At 27.4% G+C, this 19,754-nt stretch overlaps 1 protein-coding gene across 3 annotated transcripts in view; it reads right to left on the reverse strand.

Annotated features, from left to right (window-relative positions):
• Window positions 1-19,754, reverse strand: part of LOC117171805 (inward rectifier potassium channel 2-like) — a 184,735-nt gene that overhangs the window by 84,278 nt on the left and 80,703 nt on the right. For all 3 annotated transcript variants that reach the window (XM_033359422.1, XM_033359423.1, XM_033359425.1), the window contains 6 exons: window positions 17,561-17,675; window positions 13,937-14,175; window positions 9,573-9,846; window positions 5,772-5,964; window positions 5,030-5,251; window positions 41-273 (listed from right to left, as the gene is read on the reverse strand). In XM_033359422.1, the coding sequence (XP_033215313.1) occupies window positions 41-273; window positions 5,030-5,251; window positions 5,772-5,964; window positions 9,573-9,846; window positions 13,937-14,175; window positions 17,561-17,675 (1,276 nt within the window). The remainder of the gene's footprint in view (window positions 1-40; window positions 274-5,029; window positions 5,252-5,771; window positions 5,965-9,572; window positions 9,847-13,936; window positions 14,176-17,560; window positions 17,676-19,754) is intronic.

The raw sequence follows: 19,754 nt of genomic DNA on the forward strand, positions 1-19,754 counted from the left end.
CACATTTCGCTAAATTTAAGAAATTATTTTGAATTAGTACCTCATCTTGGGTGTAAAAAGTCGCAAGTTTGTGATCGACTTGATTGTTTATGCTTGCACGTCGCGATGGCGAGTCGTCAGGACCAGTAATCATTACTGGAATTGGTGTGGGTGGCGTAGGTGCATGCATATGTAAACCGCCAGTCGACGATGCCAAACTGGAACCGGAAGCGGAAGTGAGGGAGCTGCTGGAGTCGTCTCGATAGCCAGGAAACGTTCCCGTGCTCACGTGCTCTAAAATGAAAATAAATTAATTAAGTATGCATCACTCCCCCAATAAACAAAATTCTCGCTTACAAATTATAATCTAAATATTTGTTGAGATCTGTTATTATCATTTTGAAGCATTATAACGTGCGAGTTTTTAAATTAAATTATATAAGACTTGATAATTGAGGATTAATTCGAACAACTAATTTTTTGATTAATAAGAAAAAAATCTACCTCAGCCCGGATTTGAACCCGTAAAGCCACTAACATAAGTAGAGCGTTTATCAATTGAATAAGCGAGGCCATAGCAGATCTATCTTTTTTCTTTTCATTTTGTTATTTTCAACTTATAAATTTATATTTATAGGTCTTAAATTTGTGAGAAAATTTCTTGTGTTTAGGGAAATATTAACAACACTTTTACCCTCGTTATGTCATTATGAAGTGCTGATTAAGTAATTGTCGCATGCCTTAAAGAGAGTATGCCCACAGATTCAATAAACTGAATTACTTTTAATTGAGGTCAATTAAACCCATCGCTCAAACCTTTAAAAGTACTTGTCAAACTAACAACTGTTCTTCTGAAATGCCGAGACCCAGTTTCATTTACAATTATAAATGTTATTCAAAAATTCATTACTTAACTTATGACTAATTATAATAATTATTTTATTAAATGTTCATGACATTATTTTTCGAATTTGTTATGACGTACATTAATAAAGTGATAATTCTAGAATTATAATAGTTCAAGTTGCAGTAAAAAATTGTTTCCTCAAAATAGTTGAATTTACAACCAAAAATCTTCAACCAAATAAATGAATTTCTAAACCCAAGTTTAACTAAGTATTTAAATATTTTTAAAAATAGTTCCATTCTCATTTTAAACTAATTAAATAAAATTAGAACCAAGCAGTTAAATTTTCAAATAAAATGATAAATCTTCAACCCCCCCCCCCCCAATTATTTTTGAAATGAAGTTAAACTTTCAAGAAAGTAGTTAAATTTTCACTCTTAAGCAGACGAATTAAAAAAAAGTTGACTCCTCAACCAAATATGATCAATTATCAACCTGAAAATATATGAATAATCAAAAAGATAGTTTTTTTTTTAATAAATGGTTGAATTTTCTATCAAAATAATTCATTTCTTTTTAGCCAAAAAGAATTAACTTTAGATAGTTTAATGTGATACTTTACTTTTCAGCTTTCTACCAATGGACGCATTTTCACGAAAATGGTGGAATTTTTAACTAAAAAATATAAACTTTCAAACAACTGCTTAAATTTTTTATATAAAAATATCAATTTTCGGCCAAAAATTTTAATTTTTAGATAAAAAAATTAATTTTAAACCAGATAAATTTTCCTTTTAAACCTAAAAAATATAAACAATTTTCCACCCAAAAATATAATTTTGCAACAAAATACATAAGTTTTTAACAAAAAATTGTAATTTTAACCATAACATAACAATTATCTGCCAAAAATAAATAAATGAACTAAAATTATAAATCTTTAACCAAATAAATGAAAATTACTTTTCTACCAAAAAAAAACACTAATTTTTAAACAAAAGTAGAACGTTTAAACTTAAAAAAGACGGATTTTTAACCAAATGGTTGAATTTTTAACTAAAACTTATGTTTTTTAATTAAAAAGTCATTTTTTCAAACAAAAAAAAATGGAATAATTAAGCTTTCAGATAGAAACAAAACGAATTCTTAACAAAAAAAAATATATTTTGTAAATAAAAAAATTAATTTTCAAACCAAAAAGACAAACTTTCATGAAAAAATTTTAATTTTTACGCAGAAAAATTTTTCAGTCAAGAAAAATCAATTTCAACAAAATTCTTGAATTTGCAATCCAAAACAGCAATTTTTCTATAAAAAAGTATCATTTTTAATCCGGAAATATGAATGTTCATCAAAAAATTTAATTTTCAAACAAACAGTTGAATTTTTAACAAAAAAATAATTTTCTAACATTAAATATGAGGAATTTGGACAAAATAATAAAATTTTTAATCAAATAATACCATTTTTACAACAAAAAAAGGGATTCTTAACGACAGGTATAATATTAGCCTTTTCAACTAAAAAGAATTCATTTTCAACCAAATACGTTTGGACTTTTGATAAAGGTGATCAATTTTGAATTTTCAACTAAAAACGTTAAATTTTTAACCTAAAATATAATAGTCAAATTTTTAGTTAAAAAAAATATATTATTTAACTTTAAAAATGATTTTTTTAAAAGTAGTTAAATTTTCAACTTAAAAAGGCCACTTTTCGACCTAATAGTTTAATTTTCGATTCAAACATAATTTCTTTTTAGAAAAAATTGAATTGTTAAGCTTTCAATAAGAAATATTTTTTTAAAGGAATTCTTAACAAAAAATTGACTTTAAAACCAACAAGACAAACTTTCAAGAAAAGATTTTAATTTTTATACAGAACAATTTGTCAGTCAAGAAAAACAAATTTGAATTAAATTCTTGAATTTTCAATCCAAAAAGCAATTTTTCTACAAAACAGTAGGATTTTTAGTTCGGAAGTATAAACGTTCAACAAAAAAGTTAATTTTCAACCAAACTAATTAAATTTTCAACTAAATTAGAAGATTTTTACCCAAAAAATATAAATTCTCAGCCAAAGGTATAATATTAGAATCTTAAACCAAAAAAAATTAACTTGCAATCAAATATGTTTGGATTTTTGATGAAACACATACATTTTAAATTTTCAACTAAAAAGTTAACATTTTCAATCAAAAACAGAGTAATTAAATTTTCAGTTAAAAAAAAGTTTCTAACTAAAAAACAAATTACCAACTAAATGGTTAAATATTCAATCACTTTTTTAAAAATTCCTTGAAACTATTAAATTAAATTTTTTCTGAAAAAGGATCTTCTTCGCTCCGCTGGGAATCAAACCACAGAAATTCTTTAAGTCTTTTCAGACTAAATTTTTTTTAATTGATCTGTATTATCGTCAGACAATAACAGAAATGCTTCATCTCTTTTCGGACTCAAAATTTTTTCAAGGAATCTTTATTATCATCAGAGAAAAACAGCGATTGTTCCAGGCTTTTCCGACTAGAAATTTTGTTTAAGGAATCTGTATTATCATGAGAGAATAACAGAAATTGTTCAAGTCTTTTTAAACTATAAATTTTTTTAAGGGTTCTGTATTACCATCAGAAAATAATAGAAATTCGTTTAGTCTTTTCAGGCTAGAAATTTTGTTTAAGGAATCTGTATTATCGTCCAAGAATAACAGAAATGCTTCAAACCTTTTCGGGATCGAAATTACTTTCAAGCAATCTTTATCATCATCAGAGAAAAACAGAAAATCTTACTATCTTTTCCGGCTAGAATTTTTGTAAGGGATTTGTACTATCATTAGAGAATAACGGAAATTCTTATAGTCTTTTTAAACTAGACATATTTTTAAGGGATCTGTATTATCGTCAGACAATAGCAGAAATGCTTCAAGTCTTTTCAGGCTCAAATTTTTTTTCATGAATCTTTGTTTATCAGAGAAAAGCAGCAATTCTTCTAGCCTTTTCCGACTAGAAATTTTTTCTACGGAATCTGTATTATCATGAGAGAACAACAGAAAGTCTTCAAGTCTTTTTAGACTAAAAATTTTTTTAAGGGATCTGTATTATCGTCAAACAATAAGAGAATTGCTTCAAGTCTTTTCAGGCTGAAATTTTTTTAAGGAATCTTTATTATCATCAGAGAAAAACAGCAATTCTTCCAGTCTTTTCAAACTAGAAATTTTTTAAGGGATCTGTACTATCATGAGAGATTAACAGAAATTCTTCAAGTCTTCTTAGACTAGAAATTTTTTTAAGGGAATCTTTACTATCATCAGAGAAAAACAGCAATTCTTCCAGTCTTTTCCGACTAGACATTTTTTCTAAGGAATCTGTATTATCATCAGAGAATAACAGAAATTCTTCAAGTCTTTTCAGACTAGGATTTTTTTTTAAAGGATCTGTATTATCATCAGAGAATAACAGAAGTGCTTCAAGTGTTTTCAGACTCAAAATTATTTCCAAGCAATCTTTATCATCATCAAAGAAAAAAGACTTTCTTCCTGTCTTTTCAGACTAGAATTTTTTTCTAAGGAATCTTCATTATCTTCAGAAAAAAAACAGAAATTCTTATAGTCTTTTGAAACTAGAAATTGTTTTAAGAGAACTGTATTATCTGAGAATAACAGAAGTGCTTTAAGTCTTTTCAGGCTCGAAATTTTTTTGAAGGAATCTTTATTATCATCAGAGAAAAACAGAAATTTTAGCAGTCTTTTCAGAATAGAATTTTTTTCTAAGGAATCTGTATTATCATCGGAGAATAACAGAAATTCTTCAAATCATTTCAGACTAGAAATTTTTTTAAAGGATCTGTATTATCATTAGAAACTAACAGGAATTCTTCATGTCTTTTGAGACTAGAAAAATTTGAATACGTAACACCTGACAAAATAATGCATATATTTCTGAAAAAGGATTCTTCTTTCGATCTCGTTAATAGCTTAAGGGGAAATTACCCGACCGGCTACCTTTTTTCAGAAAAAATTTAATTAAAAAATTTGTAATTCATAGATCCATCTAGTCTGAAAAGACGTTAAGAATTTTGTTATTCTTTGATGATAATATAGATTCCTTGGGAAATCTTTGAATCTAACCTAGATCCTATCAACTCTTTTTTTTTAATTTCAGGCCTCGTTTTATTTATTATAATGAAATATTAGACAATTTGTCCTCACCTCCTTTTGCTCGATGCAAGGCTTTGACTTGGTCCAATTGCTCTGCTGAACATAATGGGGTATCCACTTCGTAGGTATTATTAAAAAGTGTATAATTCACTTCATATTCCTTAAGATCTTTCCGAAATTGTAGAATATTTTCAAATCTGTGACCCCATAAAATTTCAGAAGGGAGGTATGAACTCCTCGCTTGAGTTGTCATTCCTGTCGATTCAATCACACCTAAAAAAATTAAAATTATGATAATTAAGATTAGAAACACAGTCAAATCTGGATTTTAGTATCAGTTTTGGGAAAACGGTGACAATAAATGCAGAGTTTCAGAACTATTTGGTCTCTCTCCTGTTTCTCTCTGTTTTATCACGCCTGAGTAAACACCGGACATGCAGATTCAACTCTAGTTATAATTAGAATTAATTTTAAATTTAAAATCTCCTTATTATGATAAAAAATTTACAATTGCGGTATAAATTTACATAGACATTTTATAAAAATCTTATCTGGACATCATAACACTTTTATTCCAACAAAATAAAAATAACATTCGAAGGTTATGACGTGTTTATGGATTAACATATTTGTAATTTGATCACTTGTCTCGATTAATATAAACATATTTTCCATACTTGAGTATATCCGTCGTAATCTTGAACATTGATCAGAAATTATCATTCGATAAAAATTATTTCAGAGAAATTCTTATAAATTGCGTTGCAGAAAAAAATATCATTTTTATCATTACCTTCTAATATTACCACAATCTCAAATCTTTCGTGAAGCATATCACTCGCAGAGATTTTATAAAGTGGTGATTTTTCATCTATTTTGTGGACTATCGTCGTAGGCCAGATAAAAAAAATTTTATCTTCCTCGCCATCTCCGCCAACTTTCAGTTCAGTTTGAAAAAAAGGAAGCAATTCCCCTTCTCTCGTCACCTGGAACGTTAGTTAAAATTAAAAACGATTTTTAATAATTTTTTTTATTTTTCTAATATACATTGTGATAGTAATAACCATTTAACTTTTAGGATTTCGTAGGGTACTAAATAATTTTTTTGAAGTTTTTAAAAACAAGATTTAATTAAATATAATGGGTTATTAAGAAATTAAGCGTTAGGGTGGGAGGGATTTTTTGTTTGAAATTTTATTTTCAACTGCAAAAGATCGACTTTAAACCAAAATGAATTTTCAATTTAAACTAGGTACCTTCATCTAAAAACAATTAATTTAAAAAAATACGTAGTTCAAATCTTACCAAGATGTTTAGTTTTTAACCAAAAAAAAGTAATTTTCTACAAAAATAGACCAATTTTTAACAAAACACATAATTTTTAACCAAACATTTAGATAATCAACTAAAAAAAATAAAGAATTTAAAAAGAAAAAAATTAATTTTTAACCATACATGGTATAGTTTGTATTCTAAGTTACAAAATTAATTTTTAATTAAAAAGAAAAGAATTTTCAACAATATAAATCAAAACTTTCAACCAAAGATTTGACTTTTTAACCAGAACGATTATTTTTCAATATGACATTAAATTTTCAACTAAGTAGTATGATTTTTTAAGAAAATTCTTGTTTTTTCCAAAAAATGGTTTTTATCTAATAATAACAATTTTCAAACAAAAAAATGACAAGATGCTTAATTTATACAAGAAATACGATTTTCTAACAAAATATATGAATTTTTAACAACAAAAAGTTAATTTTAAGTTAAAAATAGAATAGTCGAGTTTACAGTGACAAAATATTGATCAACAAAAAAAAAGTTTTCAAGTAAATAGTTAAAATTTCAGTTAAAAAAGATAAATTTTCAACATTTTTCGGTACGTGTACTCCACTCAACAATATAGTCACATGTTCAAATAAGAATTTATTTTTAAACAAATAATAACATTTTTAATCAAAAAGATAAATTTACATCTACCAAAAAGACGAACTTTTGACTAAATGTACATGAAAAAAATTTAATTCTTAATTTAAAATAGAATATGTAAAATCTGAGTAAAAAAGTTAATGATCAGCCAGAAAAAAATGGATTTCCAATAAGGTAGTTGAATTTTCAATCAGATACATTTTTAACAAAATAGTTGCAATCCAATAGAAAATTAAAATTTACAAATCAAAGTGAAATATTTCAATTTTTAGTTAAAAAATATATGAATTTTTAATAAATAGTTCAACTTTCTACCAAGTAGTTAAATTTTCAATAAAAAAGCAAATTTAAAAAAATGCATAATTTTTCAATAAATCTTGTGATTTTTTTTTAAAAATGCATTAGTCGGGCATTTGCTGATAAAAAAAATTATTTTTTTTTCGATGCATGGATAAGGCATTTTTCGAAAGAAAACTTCGTTTTTTTCGATAAAATTTTTTTAATAAAGAACTTCATGATAATTTCAGAAAAAATTTATAGTTTATTGCTCAATTTTATGACTTTTTAAAACTTTTTTATTAAACAAATGTATTATGAGAGAATGTTTCGAGGGAAAAATTCCTTTCTTTCGATATCAGTCTTTTTAATTGCAACCTTATGATAATTTTAGAAAAATTCATAATTAGTTGATAAATTTTATATTTAAAAAAAAATAATTAAGAAACAAATGTATTGCCCTTAAATTTCAGCCTTACAAAAACAATGAAAGTAATGATTATTAAATTGGTTTAAAAATCATAGAATTGTTGAACATGAGTGTTAGTAAAATTATCAATAATAATGCATTTCTTTATAAATATTTTTTGAAAAAATCCTAAAATTAATCAATAAATTACAACTTTTTTCTGAAATTATAATGAATTTCCTATTAAAAAAAGTTGTCATCGAAAAATACCTTATTTATAAATTTGTTTATTAAATTTTTTTGAAAAAGTCATAAAATTGAAAAAAAATTCTGATCAATGCCCGAAACGGATTTTTTTGTCGAAAAATGTCTGCTTAATGCATTTGTTTATTAAATTTGTTTATAATATTGAAAATAATAATCTCAAGAAGCTTTATCACTATATTGTTATTATCAAAATTTCTTGCGATATAACTTTAAAAAGCGTAAAATTATAGAAAATCGTAAAAAACATTCTTTCAATAAATAATTTATTTATAAAATTTGTTTTCGTTCATTATATAATATCGGAACATAATTAAGTTATGTTAGTATATGAAACTTAAATGACTTCAACAATTGTCATGTAATTGACAAGCACCGGGAACGTCAAATAGAAAAAATGGCCTTTTTTCGTCATATTTGTTTATTTATAAAAAATTGGAAGCCTATTTGAAAAATCAAGCTAGGCAACTCTCTTAGAAATCTCATCAGATTTTTTTTCAATTTTTTTTGGTCCAAATCGGTCAATATTTGTCGGATGTACGTTATTTTGAACCAAGAAAGTAATTTTTTTCCCACTTTGCAGCCCCAAATCTGGGCCAGCCTAGACTGTTAAGACTAGATGGTCTAGAGGACGCCAGGTCTGGGCCAAATCCGACATTAAAGTACTATAAGATTTTTTCCCTCGGGTTTTCTCTTTAGTATCTTTTAATGGAAGCTCTTTTTTTGAAAACTGTTTTCAGGGTTTCATATTCCCGGGCAGAAATCCTTATAGTGAAGGGAGGAGGGCAAGGGGAATTTAGGTAGATAATGGAGGTGAAGGGAAGTGGGAAGAAATGAGTATATGGGAATTAGGGAAAGTGGGAGGAGGGCTAATAGGGTAGTGAGGGTGACTAGAAGGAATTTAGGACTGTTAAAGGACAGTGAGAGTAGTGTTTTAACTGAAAAAGTGAGGAGAGAAGTATAAGAAAAAGAAGTTAGGGAAGGGGGTAATTGTATGGTTGGAAAGTAAAGGGAGGAGGACAGGATAAATTTAGGTATATTGTGGAAGTGAAGGGAAGTGGGTAGAAATGAGGGGTTGAGGAGTTGGGAAGTAGGGAAAGTGGAAGAAGGGATTAGAGGGTAGTGAGTGTGACTAGACGGAATATAGGGCTGTTGAAGAAAAGTGGACGGAGTGTCTAAGGTGGGAAATTGAGAAGAGAAGTATAAGAAGAAGAACTTAGGGAAGGGAAAGTGAAGGGAGGAGGGCAAGGAGAATTTAGTTAGATAGAGGAAGTGAAGGGAGGTAAGAAGAAATGAGGGGATGGGAAGTCGAGAAGGTGGGAGGAGGTCTAATAGCGTAGTGAGAGTGACTATTAGGAACTTAGGGCGGTTAAAAGAAAGTGGGAGAAGTGTGTTAGCTGGGAAAGTGAAAAGAGAAGTATAAGCAAAAGAAGTTAGGGAAAGGGGGGAGTATAGGGAAGTAAGGGAAATTGTGAAAGGAGAAATGAGAAGTTAAGAAGTAGGGGGAGTGAAGGCAGGACTCGTAGGGGAGCGCGGGTGAGTAGAGCAGAAGAAATTAAGGACGTGGAAAGGAAGTGGCGGAAGAGATGTGTTAGCCGAAGAAGTGAAAAGAAAATGAAGTAGAAGAGGAAGAAGTTGGGGCCACTTAATTACGTCTTAATAGGCTACGAGACCATTTTTTGTAGGTTTATTTTTGATGTTTTAATTAAAGCTGACCTTTTTTTTAATCATTTGAGCTCTCACATGAGCCTCTATAATGTGACTCTTCCGCATGTCGCCGACTCGAAACATGAGACAAGGTTGTCCATCTCTTTGACAAATTACTGCGTTCCTTGAAAATAGCAGCGTCTGCGTTCTCTTTTTTGGTCGAGACAATTTGGCAAAAACAATTCCCACCATGAAAGCTTGTAATATCACTCCTGTCATCGATTGTATGCACATTACAAAAATCGCCTCCGGACATTCTTCGGTTGTGTGTTTTGAACCATAACTGAAATTTCAAAAAAGGTGAATGCAACTAATAAGGATATTGTCTGATAATTGGTCGAGAATGCCACTTTTTATTTACTTTCCCTTTAAAAATATTTTTGAACATTATTAATTTACATATTGGTCGAAAACGTTCGAAATCCAATCATTTTAAATTCGGATTATTAGAAAATAAATTATGGTTACATAAATATTACATAAATTTACATAAATACATATTTACATAAATAAATTACATAAATAAATTACAATAATAATTACATAAATTATTGTTACATACGCATTTTTTAATTTATATCAAAATAGATAAAACAACAATGGAATAGTTCAATTTTAAGTTTAAAACATTAATTTTCAACGAAGCAAACACGATTTTTCAACAAAATTGTTATATTTTTAATCAAAGAGGTCAGTTTTGAACTAAAATGCAAAATATTCAACAAAAAAGACTTTTTAAAAAAATTAATGAGATTATTCCTAAAAAAATGGTATAGTTGACAGTTGACCCCAAACAGATTTTAATCTTAAATAAAAAAAAGTATAATTCAACGAAAAAAGACGAAATTTTTACCTAAAAAATATATTTTTTTCAATGAATTTCAATTTTGAAACCAAAGAGATGAATTTTTAACTAAAATGATGCATTGCCAGCCAGAAAATGAATTTTAAACAAAATAGTTCAACCTGATAGGTTAAACTGCCAAATCAAGAAGATAGATTTTCTATGGAAAAAATCAAACTTGAAAATATAAATTCACAATCTAGAATGAAATAGTCAAATGGTGAGCCGAAATGATGATTTTTCAAGCAATAAAATTAATTTTCCACGAAAATAGACAATTTGTGAACAAAATACATTAGTTTTCAACTGAAAAAGACAAAATTTCAACAAAATAATACAGTTAAATTTTCATTTAAAAAAATGAATTATTAAGGAAAAAAGCGAATTTTCCAAAAAATATTTAAATGTTTAACCAAACAATTTTCAACTAAAATCAAGAATCTTGAAACAGAACACTAAACTTGGAACAACAAAAAATGACTTTTTGACTAGGAAGGATAATTTTTAATAAAAAAATAAATTTAAAATAAAAAGTGAAATAATTAAATGTTCGATAAAATTTATTTTCTACTAACAAAATAAGAAAATTTCAACCAAGTGTTAACATTTTGCAGTAAAATATTTAATTTTCTAACCAAAAAGCTAAATTTTTAAGGAAGAATATCGATTTGTTATAAAGAATACGAATTTTTAACAAAACACATTAACTTTCACTTATTGAATTCAGAAGTTGAATCTACAACAAAAAGGACAATTTTTAACGAGATTGTTTACTTTTCAACATAGCAGAACAACTTTCAATAAAATATACATTCTGAAAAAAATACTTAAAGTTTTAATTACAAATAAATAAATTTGACCAAAAATTAAATAGATAAATTTTCAATTGAAAAAAAAAACTAATTTTTTACCTGAACAAAATAATACAGTTAAATTTTCAGATAAAAAAATTAATTATTAACGAAAAGAGCGAATTTTCAAAAAAATATTTTAATGTTCAACCAAACCATTTTCAACTAAAATCAGGAACCTTAAAATATAAAACTGAACTTAGAACACAAAAAAGACTTTTCAACCAAAGAGGATAATTTAAAAATGAAGATAAAATCAAAAGTGAAATAGTTAAATGTTGAGTTGAAAATTTATTTTCTACTAAAAAATGCAACCAATTTTTAACAAAGTATTTCAATTTCTCATAAAAATACTTTAATTTTTAACAAAAAAGCTGAATTTTTAAGGAAGAATATTAAATTTTTACCAAAAAAGACGAATTTTAACCAAATACATTAATTTTTATTTCAAAAGGACAAATTCTGATCAAAAATGAAACAATTAAATTGTTAGTTGAAAACATTAAAACATTAAACAAAAAACAGAACAGTTGACTTTTCAACAAAAGAATCGTTCTTAACAAAATTGTTTAATTTTTAACTAAAGAGTAATGTTCAAACAAACAAAAATAATTTTAACAAAGAAGATTAATTTTGTATAAAAAATACAAGTTTTCAACAAATTACATGAAATTATAACTTAATAGTTGAATTTGGAAGTAAAGATTTATTTTAACGAATTAGTTCGACCATGTAGTTAAACTATCAATTGAAAAGATTGATTTCCGATGAAAAAAATTGGAAATTAAAAATAAAAATACATTGATTTCCAAACAAATATTATTTGAATTAACTATGTAAATTACTCCGAAATTACTTCGAAACACCGGATTGACGCGGATTAAAGTGGATTAAAGTGGATTAATTCGGGTCAGATATGGATTACAATAAGTGGATTACTTGGATGACCTAAATTATCCTTAATAATTCGGATTGCAAATTAATTGATAAGGGATTACTCGGGATTACAAGTGGATTACTGCAAATTGATTGAATTATTCCTGATTACAGGTAAATTATTCCTGATTACGTGGATTACACCGCATTACCAACTCGGCTGAACGAGCAGTCTTTAGGCTTACTTGATGTTTTTTCCCTTCCTTATATTTCAGTCTTCCTGTTTTTAATTTATACAATTTCTAAAGAAATTTTGAATTTAAAAAATAATTTCTTAAATAATTGTCTATATATTCAACTAATAATTCTAATTAATTAATTATTATAATGGATTTTTACGACTTAAAGGGATTTAAGTTATCTGAAATCATTCCAAAGAATTTCAAGAGGTTTCGTTTTAAAAATGTGTAGAACTCCAATATTCAAAAATTGTATTATAAGAATTTTTAAATAATTAACCTTCACTATACAATTTCTTATTAAAAGATTATTTCTTTTTTCCAAATTTAAAAATAAATGTTTAAGCTTTCCCCTATTTTCCCTTTTTTGTGAAAAAATTACTCTATTTCCACTTTTTAGGTTTTCTTAGACGCAGGCAGAAACCCGTATAAATTTGGTCGAGTACCTCTCCGTTACACTTTTTTCCAAGAAGGATGTGTGGGGGTAAAGAAAAGAGAGGAAATTATGGAAAATCAGAGCAGCGGAGGTAGAGAAAGTGAGGGAAATGAGGAATAAGAAAGATGGTATAAAATGTAGAGGAAGTGAGTAGAAACGAAGGAAGGGAAAGTAGGAGAAATGAGCAAAAATGAGAGGATAGAAAGTAGGCTAATTGAGTGGAAATGAGAGGAAGTCAAAAGGAATGTTGGAGAAATGAGGGTAAAAGGAGGATGGGAAGTATGTGAAGTAAAGGGAAATAAGGGGTGGGAATGTAAGGAAAATGAGGGGAGAAAAAAAAGGTAGAAAAATTATGGGAAATTAGAGAGAAAAGGGAGAGAAGGAGTTTAAGTGAGGGAAAATAAGGAGTTAGGAAAAACGGGTGATAAGGAGGGTAAGGGAAAACAATTGGAGGAATAGTAATGAATGTGAGGTTTAATGAAGGGTTGGAAAGAAGTGACAGTTAGGGGGAATATGGGAAATGACTGATGAAGAAGCAGGGAAATTTAGGGAAAATGAGAGGAAGAAATGTAGGGGAAATCAGAGGAAATGAGGGGTGGAGACGTAGAGGAAGTAAGGGAAAATGAGCGGAGAAAAGTAGGAGAAATAATAGAGGGAGAGTAGAAAAGGTGACTGTAATTGACTGGAAATAGGGTAAACGTTTAAAAATGAGAAGGGAAGTGTTAACTGGAAAAGCGAGGAGAGGGTGAAGTAGGAGTGGAAAATATGGTGAAGGGAGTAGAAGAGGTGACTGTAATTGACGGGAAATAGGGGAAACGATTAGAAATGAGGTTGAGCAGTGGAGAGGAAGTTAGGGCTAAGGAAGGGAAGTATGAGAAGGGAAGTGCTAATTGGGGAAGCGAGGAGAGGGTGAAGTAGAGGAGGAAAAGATGTTGAGGGGGCATAGGCTACAGTGTGGAGAGGGGTAGTAGGAGAATTTAGGGGGAGTAGGGGAGGAAAGGTATGGGAGCGGGCGGCCTAAACGAATTAATAAACGTCTTAATAGACTATTTTTTATTCCTAATATGACTACGAGCCCTGTGTTATTCAAAAATATCATTATTAATAATAGTTGTTTGAAATCTCACCCAATTGTGTGTTGAGTTTCAACAGAGAATAAAAAACAGCTGGTGAATCCATGAATTTCTCTCACACACGGGATGAAAGTAATGTTGGGATTATTGTAATTCTTGGAGTCGAGGTCACCATGAGTGTAAACGATGAGCCACCACACAATGGCAAATCCAAGCCAAGAGAGCAGGAAGTTCATAGAGAACACCAAAAGTGTCCATCTCCATTGAGCGTCTACCAAGGTTGTGAAAATATCCTGACAATGTGCAACAATTTTTTCATCTTCTAATATTTGCATTCCATATTTACCACATTCTTTACAAACTATCACTAAATATTTATTGGGTCATTTCACAAATTGTGAATATATTTATTTTATTTTCAATTTGAAACCTACCATTGTAACTCTCTAAATCCAAATCAGTGAAATTTTACTGATATTAAGTGACGTGTTTCTGACTGGTAAACAAACAGTGAAAGTTCAGTAGGAATCAGAGAAAATATTCACTGCTAAGGCTGGCATTTTTCACTGGTTTACCAGTAAAAACTAAATTACTGAAGTTTTACTCTCTACATTTGAATCAGTGAGAAATGTTTGGTGGAATCAATTTACTGAAGATTTTCACTTAGCATTCAGTGAATTTTCATTGAATCACCACCTGCAAAGTCCTCGCTACGAATAATTTATTTTTACTGATGAATTAGTCAGTTTTACTGATCAGTCCGAAAAAAATTTTTTCACTGCTTTGCCAGTAGAAACTAAATTACTGAAATTTAACTCTCTATATTTAAATCAGTGCGAAGTATTTGGCTAAACCAATTCAGTCAAGATTTTCAATGATCATTTAACGAATTTTCATTGATTCATCATTGACAATTAGTTTTCTAGAATTTCAATAACTTTTTTTACTGAGAATTTAGTGAAAAATACTGAAATTGCAATAAATATTTAAAGATTCCTAGTGACTTTTCACTGATTCAAATAGCTTGAAGTACGTCACTAAACCACAGTGAAATTCAACTGACTCAAAAAACTAAAAGTAACCAAAAGTACTAACAGATCAATTAGTCAGTTTTACTGATCAACCCGTAAGAAAGAACTGATTCATAGCTAAAATTAAGTGACTGCTTGAAATCATGAAAAAAAATAAACTGATTATAATGTAAATGTATAGCCCACAACTCTCTTTATTCGAATCAGTTAGAGAATTCTGGTTATAAATAATTTATTTCTACTGATTAACTAGTGAGTCTGACTGTTAAGTCAGTACAAAATAGCTAAATCATAGCTAAAATTCAGCTACTGCTCTTTCAATTTGAATCGGCGTGATTTCATTAGGTTTCAGTGAGGTACTTCTGGCTACTTATACCAGTGAATATTCACTTAAATTCCAGAAGTTTTTTTACTGAAATTTCAGTCGTTTTTCACTGTTTTTCCAGTAGAAATTTAATAAAATGTCACTCTCTTAATCTGAATAAGTGAAAAGTGTGTCACTGAACCAAGTCAGTAAGGATTGTTACTGGTTATTCAGTAAATTTTCACTGATTGATCAGTGAAATATCGTTTAGGGGAATTTTAGTAATTCTTTTTACTGAGAAATCAGTGAAAACTTCTGAAATTTCAATGAATAGAGAGTATTTTCGAGTGAATTTTTATGAACGAAAATAGTTAGGAGTACGCTATTTATTCACAGTGAAATTCCACTTATTCTAATTAAAATAGCAGTGAAAATTTATTAGATTTTCTATTTTAAAACAACTGAAAAAGCACTTTAATACGAGTGAAAGTTACTAATTCCCTAAATTTTAATCAGTGAGGCGGATGTCCCTGAAATAAATCAATAAGGATTTTTCCTGTCATGTAGTAAATTCTTACTGATTGATCAGTAAAACATAGTTTAGTGGAATTTTAATAAGTTTTTTCGCTAAAAATTCAGTTTTAAACTACAGCAACTTCCATAAATAATGACTGATTCGCTGTGAATATTCACTCATTTAAATAAGCAGAAGTACGTCACCGAGTTTCAGTGAAATTTCACTGATTCAAATTTAGAGAGTGAGCTATCACTCTAAATTCGAATCAGTATCATTTTTTACTAACTTATATAATTTGCAGAATTCTATTTATCAATGATTTCTTTTTGCCGATATTGGAATCAGTGACTATTCACTGAAATTTCTGTACTTTTTTACTAAAATTTCAGTAAATTTCACCTGGTTTCCCTGTAGTAACTTACTGAAGTTTCACTCTTTAAATTTAAATAAGTCAGAAGTGTAAACCGAATTATTAAAGATGTTTACTGGTCAATCAGTGAATTTTCACTGAAGAATCAGTGAAACGAAGTTTGCTGAAATCTCAGTAACTTTGCCTATTAAGAAATTAGTGAAAAACTAATGATACTTTAGTGAATAGTTACTGATTATCAGTAAATTTGCACTGATTTAAATAGCAAAAATTACGTGACTGATTTTTAGTAAAATCCCTTAGTTTAGAGTTAAGAGATCAGTAAAAATTCAATAATATTTATATTGTAAAATCAGTAAAAATTAATTGTAATTTAAGTAAAAAACTACTGGTAATTCAGTAAAACGTAAAGTTAGAGGGGCATACAAATGGTGATTTAAATTTAAATCCTTGAAACACGGAACCGTTTAAAGCCTTCAAGTTTTTAAATTTTTCAACGAAGTTTACTTTATAGTTTATAATTCATTTTCAACTGTCCGAAATGAATATTTTCCTCGTGTTAAAACAATGCAAAGTGCATTCAGTACTCGTGTTTTGAATCAATGCCAAATAGAAAACACATGTTCGAATCTAAGAAGATACTAATATCAGTTTTCAGTATTATTTCAAAGAAAAATAATAATGAATTATTGTTTAATAATTAATTTTTGTTACTTCAATTTTTTCAAATTCACTATCTTAGAAAAGTCGAGGATTTTTTTTATTTGAAACTTTATAATAGGGCAGATTAAAAATGCTAAAATCGAATTTTTTAGGCCTCGAAAGAATAATTTGTCATTTTCCATCCGAATGTAGAGGAAACAAGTTTTCCAAATGGTAATTTCAAATTTTGGAAAATGTGCAAAGAAGCTTGTTTAAAAAAAATGTATTTAGTAAAATGCAAACTTTTTTGTAAAAAGATGAATATTTGAAACTCAAAATTTCATCAGGTTGAAATAAACGAAAATATGCTATTATTTTGTTTTTATGGAAAAAACTTTTTTATTTGATTTTTTAATTTTTTAATTTAGAGATTTTAGATTCTAAGAAGTTTAAAGGTTTGACTAATTAAATTTTTTTCCAAAAAGGTAAGTACTTAACACAAACCAAAAAAACATGTTTTTTATACATGCAAACAAAATTCCAGATTAAAAACAAAAAATTTGTTTTAAAATAATAATTGTTATATAGCTGTTCACTAGAAAAAACTGTAAATGAAAAATTGCACAACATTTTTGAAACAATAGGTACATTTGTTTAAATTCAAAAAATTCAAAATTCTTAAATCCAAAATATGAACAGAAGGTATCATCCGATTTCAATTTTTGATACTTTTTTTGAATGAAAACTGAAACATTTTTTTCTTCACCTAATTGATATTTAAATAATTGTTTATTTAGTAAAAACTGAAAAGTACCTGTAAATAACGACGTCTTCGTTTAGCAACATTTCCTTGAACAACGTTGCACTCTCCATGTTTCAAAACTACCCTCTTTCGAAGTCGTTTCGAACTAAACTTCGCATGTCGATATCTGAAAAAGAGAAAAGGTTTTATTAAAAAATATGCAAAATATTCAAAAATAATTAGAGATAAATTGAATCAACATTAAAGTTAATAATAATAATTATTATTACCTTTAATATTGACTGGATTTATAAATGTATAAATAAATGTATAAATTTATAAATGTTGAAATATGTCAAAAATGATACTTTTTATTTAATACATTTAGCAATTGTTTAAAAACTGTCTATTAGTGTAATTTTTTCACCACAAATAATAATTGTTTAAATAATTAAAAATTAGTCGAAAAATACTTGCAAACTTATCTCTTATCGAAAAACTAATTCATCCAAAAATAATTTTAAAATACCCCCTTTAGAATGAATTTTACACAAAACTGCTATTTTTCATTTTTTTAAATTTTTTAAAACGAGACTTAACTTTAAATAACGAATAGTTAATGATATTAAACTTAAGCTTTTAAAAATACAACATTTTTCGGCAAAATGAACAAATTAGGGGGGGGGGGGCACTGAAAATTTAAAAAAGGAGATTATAACTTGAATTTTCAACCAGTAACGAGTTTTCAATGATTAGAGAAAAAAATAAATTTTTTAACAAAATACAAAAATTTTTAATTGCATAGTTGAATTTTCATTTAGGAAAATCAATTTTTGACCAAAAAGAGCATTTTTCAACAAATTACATCAATTTTTAATTAAATATGTGAATTTTTAAAATAATGAAGATCATTTTTTAATCAAGCATAGAATAGTCAAATTTTTATGCAAGAAAATCTATTTCTAATAACAAACGAATTTTTTAAAAAACACATGAATTTTTGTAACATATAATTAAATTTTCAAAACAAAAATATGAAGTTTCTGGAGAACAGTTTAATTTTACACCCAAAAATAAATATTAAGAATAAAGTAAAAAATAATTAGCTAAAGTTAAAAAATAAAAAATAAACCATAAAAAAAGTTAGTTATCAACCAAAACAGATTGTTTTGAAGTAGACAGTTGCATTTTCAACCGTAAAAGATGAAGTTTCTTCAAAAAGAGATGAATTTTCAAACAAACAAAAAATCAATAAAATTAAATTTTGAGGCCAGAAGGGCGAGTTTTTAATAAAATTCATGAATTTTTATATAAAGAAATGAATTTGCAATTAAAATTATGACTGCACCGCAAAAATTGAGTATTTATCAGGATAATTTAATTTTTGACCAATTAGTTTAATTTTCAACAAAATTGTTGAACTTTTGACCTGGAAGTACGAATTTGAGAAAAAAATTAAATTTTACACCCGAAAATGTGAAAAGATGAAATTTCTAAGCAAAGAGACAAGATTTTCTACAAAAAGGGATGACTTTTTAAACCAAAAAAGAAAAAATCTAATTAAATTGAATTTTTAAGTGGAAAAAGGCAAATTTTTAACAAAATGCATGCATTTTTAAATGAAATGAATTTTTAACTAAAATTATGAAACGACAACTAGAAAAATTAATTTTTAATAACATAATTCAATTTTAAACGAACTAGTTTAATTTCCTATCAAATTGTTGAATTTTTGAGTTGAAAATACGACTTTAAAAAAAATCAAATTTTGCACCCAAATGTGAAAGATGAAATTTTCAAACAGGAAGATAAAATTTATAGAAATAGGGATTAATTTTTAAAAGAAAAAAAATTGACTAAATTCAATTTTGAAGCCGAAAAAGCCGACTTTTTAACTATATGCAAAAAATTTCAAATAAAAAAATAATTTGTGAACTAACATGATCCAGCGTCAACTAAAGAAATAAGTTTTGAAAAGAGTTGTTCAAAATTCGACCAAATACTTGAATTTTGTATAAAATAGTTGAATTTTCTAGAAAATAGTTGAATTTTAAAGCCGAAAATACAAACTTTCTACAAAAAATTGAAGTCTACACCCGAAAATGTGAATTTTCAGCCAAAAAAGTTAATTTGTCAACCGAAAAAAATATTTTTGTAACTAGACAGTTGCATTTTTAACCAAAAAAAAAAAATAAAAAATTTCTACAAAAATCTTCAACCAAGAATGAGGGACTTTTAATAAAATTGTTGTATTTTCTACAAAATA

The sequence above is a fragment of the Belonocnema kinseyi genome, chromosome 4, assembly GCF_010883055.1.
Source record: "Belonocnema kinseyi isolate 2016_QV_RU_SX_M_011 chromosome 4, B_treatae_v1, whole genome shotgun sequence".
In the NCBI taxonomy this organism is placed as follows: domain Eukaryota; kingdom Metazoa; phylum Arthropoda; class Insecta; order Hymenoptera; family Cynipidae; genus Belonocnema; species Belonocnema kinseyi.